Source organism: Pteropus vampyrus, unplaced genomic scaffold, assembly GCF_000151845.1.
Source record: "Pteropus vampyrus isolate Shadow unplaced genomic scaffold, Pvam_2.0 Scaffold111, whole genome shotgun sequence".
In the NCBI taxonomy this organism is placed as follows: Eukaryota; Metazoa; Chordata; class Mammalia; order Chiroptera; family Pteropodidae; genus Pteropus; species Pteropus vampyrus.
The window spans coordinates 2,008,396-2,016,119 of NW_011888892.1; the positions used below are offsets into that span (position 1 = coordinate 2,008,396).

The 7,724-nt window shown below is 39.8% G+C and overlaps 1 protein-coding gene across 1 annotated transcript in view; it reads right to left on the bottom strand.

Moving 5' to 3' along the window:
* Nucleotides 1–2,809: 2,809 nt before the first annotated feature.
* TEX36 (testis expressed 36) overlaps nucleotides 2,810–7,724 on the bottom strand; it is a 9,891-nt gene continuing 4,976 nt past the window's right edge. Inside the window, exons 2-3 of the mRNA XM_011365478.2 lie at nucleotides 6,991–7,071; nucleotides 2,810–3,152 (exon numbers count right to left, since the gene is read on the bottom strand). Of these exons, the coding sequence (XP_011363780.1) occupies nucleotides 2,856–3,152; nucleotides 6,991–7,071 (378 nt within the window). The 3' untranslated portion in view covers nucleotides 2,810–2,855. The remainder of the gene's footprint in view (nucleotides 3,153–6,990; nucleotides 7,072–7,724) is intronic.

A 7,724-nucleotide genomic window follows, 5' to 3' on the forward strand; every position in this document is an offset into this window, starting at 1 on the left:
TAAAAAAAAAAAAAACCAAAAAAAAACCGTCGAGTTGGGTGAAGCGTCCTTTTCCCCGAGCCGCCCACGGGCCAGCAGCGACGTGAGCTGAACTCTGCCGGAGCTGCGGTTAGCTGCTAAACCGGACAGCAGATGTCGGCCCAGTGGCTGCATCAGCCATGGAAGGAGAAGCAGCTGCCACAGCCATGGAAGGAGAAGCAGCTGCCACATCGGAACGCGGTGCATGGCATCGCAACAGAGATGGCCGTGGCCAAAGACGGCCACGAAACCTGTGCAACGAAGAGGGGGCAAAGGCCACCTGTGACACTGGTCGTGAATGTCAAAGTAGACCGACCGAGAATGCACTTCTCGGCCTAAAAACAGGCAGTGCTCACGGGAGTTGGTCGCCCGCAGAAATCATCACTCTGCCCTTTGGCCCGTCGTGTCCAAGGATCTTCAGATCTGGTTTTTCAGAGCATAGAAAACTCAACAGTTACGTGCGTGCCCATTACAGTCACGGCAACCGAAGTTCCCTGGCCTTGCTCTGGGATGGATACTGGCAGCATCACTGGGAATCGTTATTACAGAGCCGTCAGCTGTTCTTTTAGTGTCTAAGTCGTTTCTAGGATGATGGCACATGTCCAAGTCTAATTCATTAAAACAGAAGAAATCTATGAACACCTGCATGTAATTGATTAGTGAGTTGGGGTTTCCGTAACTGGCTGTTTATTCCTCTGTTCGAAACAACACACTAAAACAGAACCAGCAACAGCAAGTCGCTGATGCTGTGCCAAGTTATCAGACTTTTATTTTGTAAAGTGGGTTACTATATTCGGGGCATCAACCCTGGAGCCCCCAAGACCTACCCCTCCGTTAAAGTAACTATGTCCTTTTGTTCTTGGTTCACTGGATTGAAAACCGTGAAGTGTTGAACAGTGTTATTTATTTTTTATGTAAAAAACAATTAAGTCAAACAAGACTGCTTTTAAGGGCAAGTTATCTAATGTGTGTTTCTATAGATGATAAACACGCCCCTAGTCTTTAATCCCAAAGAGCAGAGGCCGATCTTCCCCCTTCCACACGTCCCTCTGTCACATAACCGCGGATTTGGTTCTGTATATCTTTTTGGTAATCTTTTGAATTTCATCTCCAGTAAACTGGAATTGGGGTCACTCTTGTTGGAGACTGTTGGTGACTGGGCTGAGAGGCGAGTGAGGGTTTGTGAGGACACCTTGGGAGAAGAGAAGGAAATGGAAGGAAACGGCTTCCTGCACGTCAGAGTCGGAGGCCGCGCTTTTCCGAGAACTTAACCCCGGGCAGAGCGGGGGGCGTGGCGCCCGGTGCTGCGGACACGCGCTGGAGAAACGTGTTGGAAATTCTCACTCTCGCAAATGCTGTAATCGTCTACACAGAAAATCCAGGAGAGTCTACTGAAAAATTATTAGCACTTTATTTTTATTTTATTAGAATATGTGTTTGTTTATTAATCAGATGTTGAGCCAGGTGAAAAACACAAGGTTTACATACAGAAATCAACAGCTTTTTTATGAATCACGAAAAACCAACCTAAAAGTACAACTTAAAAAAATGACATTTAAAATTGCCACAAGAGTTCAAAACGTGCAGGAATAAACATACAAAGGAAACATGTCGGACTTATGTGAAAAAAATTATAAAACTTTACTGAAGAACATAAAATAAGATTTGAATAAATGGGAAACTATACCATGGGATAAAGATGTCAATTCTCACATAGATTAATATCTAAATTTGAGGAAATTCCTATCAAATGGCCTATGGACTTATTTGACAAGCTTATTCTAGAATTCATCTACAGAAAAGAATCAACTATGAACAAGAAACTTTGTGTGTAGAATAATGTCACTCAGTTTACAGAAGGGAAATATAAATGGCCGCTGAGTGGAAAAAGATGTTCAACTTTACTAGTCATCAGAGAAATAAAAAATAAGAAAATAGCAAGATACTAATTTTTCTTGTCCCTAAATATCCTTAAATATCTACAAGATAATTCAAGGGGTAGGGGCACAAACAAATGCATAGATCCCGTTGGCAGGAGTTTAATTGGTCTAGTCTTTTCCTAAGGTTATTTGGGAGTATTCATGAAAACTTTGTGCATACCACCCAATCCAGCACTAACCAGGTAACTTTTCAGAGCTTGCTCCAGAGGTGCATGTAAACATCCACCTAGAGGAAACCAATCAAGCATGTTCACGTGGCACAAGGTCTGACAGTGCCACGGTTAAGAAGCAAATCGGTCTATTCACACTGACGCTGCCAGAACTTCGAGATACGTTGTTAACTATCAAAAGAAAGTTACCGAACCTAATGTGCTGCATAGTTTATGTTTAAATTCCTAACGTAGCTTTCCACATCTCCGTGATTGTACAAAAGATTAACTTACTTCTGAGGACAGGACAAGGATGAGAGATGTGGCGAAATCAGTGGGGATTTTCCTTTGTATTTTTTTGAAATTGCCAAATGACAATGTAACCATATATGAATTATGTCATTTTTAAAACTCCTCCAAAAGTTCATGTGGCAAGTTTAAAATTCATTAAACGTATTTTCACTTAAAACACATTCCTTCACTATGAGTGCCTTTATTTTATAAGGACTCGAATGTTTCCGTACCTTATTAAAATTATAAAAATATCTTAAAGGTGAGAGCGAAAACGATCGGTTGTATGTCCGGTTTCTCAGTGTAGGGACATTGATCCCTGTGTCATACGGGAGAGCTTCGTCTCGGCATTAAGACGTACGCAGTCCCTAATTCTAAACAAATCCTATGTTCAATGGTAGCGCTGATACAATGAAACACTAGTATCACAAAACTCAGCAGGAATCTTCTGGAAAGATTAGGGCTCCGGTGGAGAACCAGCCTTTTTGTCAACAGTGAACTTGACTTTTGGATGCTTTTTGAAAGTCTCTGTGTAGCTTTGCTGGGGAATAAATTTAAAAGTGCTCCATATCTCATTATAACGTCTTGGAAAGCGCCTGAAAATTGGGACGACCATGGCTTCCTGACAGACATATGATATTTGGTTATTTGAAAAGCCATCAAGACAAGATGGAACATAGTCACATGCCCAAAGATTGAAATTTCTCGAAACGTGTTGCCTTTTTTCTGGGGAGATCTTCTTACGTCCCATGCCCTGGGGAGGAATTATGAGACGGTTAGGAGAAAAAATATTCAGGGTCACAAAGTCCTGAGGTCTTTAGTAAAACTAGCTGCGTGACATACCATGTTTAAACGCACAATTGGCAACCATGACAAGAGGTATTCTTTACCGACCTGTTGAAGGCTGTAAATCAACACTCAAACCATGCTGGTAGTGTTCTGTTATTGTTCTCAAAGCCTTCCACTCCCACCCAGGGGACTGGACTTCTAGAGACGTGGAGGGCAGAACCGGAAAGACCACAGCTGGAAACAGCCCATTAACCAGACTGGACACCAGGGGTCCCAGGTAGGATCTCTGTACCCAGGTGGCTCCTCAGTGTATAATAAAGGGGCTGGGTGTGGGGACACACCAAGAAGCAGAGCAGTGACTGTGTCCAAGGGGCTTGAAGAGGAATGTGGTCCACACAGATTAGCCCTCAGAGCCACAGCAAAGGGAAAGGGGAGAGAGTGGCTCTAGAAGGACAAAGGGAAGATGCTGGTCACACTGCCCAAGCACCTTCCTGAAATACTACTCGCAGATACTCCAGAAACAAAATAAATAAATAAAAATAAGGGATGAAATGAATAGGGGAAAGAGCCACAGGAAAGTCACAAGTAAAGCTTGCAAGTCTAAATATTTGCTGATAATGTTACTATGAAATATGTTAAAACTTAAACTAATCCACAAGAATGGAAAAAGGAAGGATAGGAGGAGGAAGGCAGGGAGGAAAGGAGGAGAGAGAGAGAGAGAGAGAGAGAGAGAGAGACACACACAGACAGACAGACAGACAGAGAGAGGCCAATCTGGAACTGAAATTTCAGGATTCCAAACTGACTGGGGAACTCAAGGCCACTTAACATTATCCCAGGAGAACGGTACCTCCACGAGTTGGGAGAGGACAATCTGGGCCACCAAGACAAGAGCCTCTAGAAAAGGAAGTGACAGAGGTAAGTACTCTCAAGGATTTGCCTTATTCTTGGGGAAAGCTGTAGATATTAATTTTTATATGCAGAATAATATAGTGTTAATTTATTTCTTAAACATTTATACTTAAGAGAAGCCACTAGTAGATTATCAATAGAAGTCAAAGTGAGCAAATAAATTCAATCTAGCAGAGTTGGGGGGCGGGCAACATACAAACATGATAAATAGGAAACATAAAATCAGATGGCAAAAATAAAACCGAAAACAAATTATCGTAATAATATGAATGGGTTAAATTCTCATTTAAAGAAACAATGACTCTTGGATTTTTTTAAACCATGCTCTATTCTATTTCTAATAATAATAATAAAAAAACACATACCCCAAATGAAATGAGTACAAACTATAAGGACAAAAAAATGGACCATAATATAAAGAACAAATGTTAGCAGAAAGACATTAATAGTGGCAATACTAATATTACAATGTAGAAGTAATTGCTACATGCATTAAAGCATATAGAGGAATACTTCACATTGATAAATAATAAAAGTCATCAAGAAAATAAAACAATAATAAATTTTTATACAGAAAGATATGGTATTAAATCATATAAGGCAAAAATATTTAGAAGCTCAAGAATAATCTTAGAAGGAGAAATTGACAGATCAAGACAAATATCAAGAAAAGTATATGAAAGATTTAAATAACAATTAACAGAATTAATAAAGATAACGAACTTTGTAACCAACAGATGAGGAATATATATTCTTTCTTAACATCCATGAAACACTTGTTAAAATGAATCACATATAATATAACAAGGATAATCTTTATAATTCAGAAGTAGAAACCGGATTATATTTTATAAAACTTACTATAACCCATAGAACTAGATATTTGCAACAAAAGGACAATTTTTAAAAATTCTAACCTTATAGAAAATTCAAAACATTCTTCTAAAGTATTTTTAGTTAAAGAATAAATCAAAAATTAAATCATAGACTATTTTGGAAGCAAATAATAATGAGACCCTAGTTAGAAAAGCCTTTGGGATGTAGCCAAAGTAATAATATGAGGCATATTCATAGTTTCAATAAAATTATTAACAAAAACAGTCACAAGGATATGACCTGAGCATTCAACTGGAAAAAAAGAAAAAGAAAAATAACAAAAAGAGAGTATTTTAAAAAAAATCTTATACTAATAAATATGAAGTGAAATAGGTAAATTTTAGGCAAACACATATCAGGAAAATCTACTCAGGAAGAGACAGAAAGTTTGAATAGGTTAATAATCAAAAGAGAAAATAAAAAGGTAGTAAAAAAACTTATTCTAAAAATAAATCAAACCCAAATAGTTTTATAGTAAATGCTATCTAATCTTCGTAAACTGGAAATCACACACTATATAAATTATTCCAGAATGTAGAAGAAAGTTGGAAAGCTTCCAATGCTTTCTATGAGATTATTTCTGATAAAATATTTCTGATAAAATATATGTGGTTCAATCCTGTTTGTATTATTAACAAGATATACACTTATGTGTGTATGTTTGCATGTAAATTGCAAAAAAAAAAAAAAATTGTTATACTTTACCCATCAAACCATTATCAGTGAATCATCAAGGTGAGATTGTGAGGAGGAAAAACAAGGGTGCAAATTTTATTTTTAATTTTATATAATTCCGTATTATTTGAAAAATTGAAAGGACGTACGTTACTTCGGTAGTTGAGAAAATAATTTTAAGCATTCTATTTAGAAAAGCAGGCAGAGTGGATATTCTGGTTCTGTATTCAACACTGCAGAGACAAACCAGAGTTTCTAAATTAAATCATGTCAGCTAGCTTAGGGATTGTATCCTAGAAGAGAGAGTAGCTTTGGGCAAATTGTTTAACTTCACTGGTTCTTCGTTTCTAAATTGGGGATGATAAGAGTAATTAACATATAGGTCGTTGTGAGGAATAAATACCACGTATGGCCATAACATACAGCATATGCCTCGCAGATAGTGGGTACTACTGACATCATCATCATCATCATCATCATCATCATCATCATGGACTCTCAGGTTTGATAGAGATTTTCAGAGGTCACCTAAGGACCTAGGTGACCTCTACCTAGGACATGCTAACTCTCTCCTGTCCAGTTTGATATCCCCTAGCCATATGTGCTAGTAAGCACGTGAAGTGTGGATCTTCCAAATTCAGAGGCGCCCCAAATGTAAAATATGAACTGGATTTAAAGACTTAGTTTGGGGAATGTAAAATATCTCATTAATAATTTTTAATTGATTATATGTTGAATTGATAATTTGGAGAATTATTGGATTAAATAAAAAATATAAAAATTCATCTCATCTGTTTCTTCTTAATACGGTCACTAGAAATTTTTAAATTACATGTATGGATTGGAATATATTTCCATAGCACGGTGCTGTGTTAAACCACCACCAAGTGCAATCAGACTTTATTTTCTCCAGGGACGGGGAACTTACTGCCTCTAGAGAAAAGACAACTCCAGTTCTTAGGAAGTCTTTCTTTATATTAAGCGAGCTCCCCATCCCTCTGACCCCTCCTTGTGGGTCCTGACTCTGCCACCCAGAGACACACAGGCAATCCCTCTTTCCCACGACATCTGCACAAGAAAGCTCGCTAATGAGACAATTTACAGGGGGGCCCTTTGAAAAGCATGAAGTACGCAAAAACCTCATCGGGAGGCTGCTGCAGACCTTGAAAGTTGTGTGGAACTTTGAAAGCTTTGTGCATTTTTTCTGTAACCTGTCATGAGGCTTTAATTTTGACTTTGTTCCAGTTTTGAGGGGATTCTCTATCTTCAACACGTCTCAGAAAATCAAGGGCCCCAACCTCTCTCCCCATTTGATTCGTAATTTGGAGAGAAGTACTCACGGAGTCGAAGAAGTATCCAGAATTCTGAAAGCTGTGCCGATTGTCATGTACGGAGAAGGGGAAGCTGTTGTTGACTGCTTGCTGGAAGAGAGGACAGGGAAACGCAGAAAGGCACACATCAGAACCCTGGCGTGTCGTCAGAGCCAGCCTGGAAAGCAGACAGATGAGCCAAGTGGCCTCTGAGTAAGTTACACCCGCACTGGAGACTGGTGAACAGCACAGGGGGGCGAGGTCAGAGTTGTGCCAGTCAGCCCAAGGCTGTGAAACTCAACCTTATTTCCAACTTGCTAGAAATCGTAAAATTTCTCTTTCAAAACACCTTCTTTGGAGGCAAGGAAGGAAAAGTTTACAGGCTCATGGAAGTAAAAGCTGGGAAGGAATTTTGAGGCCATCTAGGCCAACTTCCTCATCTGGCCGGTAAGGACCCTAGGGGACTGGAGCTCTGGCCCGAGGGGCAGGTGAGTCGGCCAAGTGTGAAGTCAACGCCTGCTTCTTCTCAGGTCCCCGAGGCTGCGCATAGGTCGGCCTGGGAGGCGGAGCATGCCGTTAATGAACCGTTTGCTGTAACCAACGTTGCTGCTTCTTGTGCACAGATGAGCCTGACCTGATTGTCTGGATCAGGACCCTTCCAGAGAGAACCGAGGGTGTCGCAGTAACGGAGGTGTCAGGTGGCGATGCCACCAGCGTTAAGGATCCAGGCAGGGTAAATGGGCAGTCCCTTCCAAGGGAGTTAC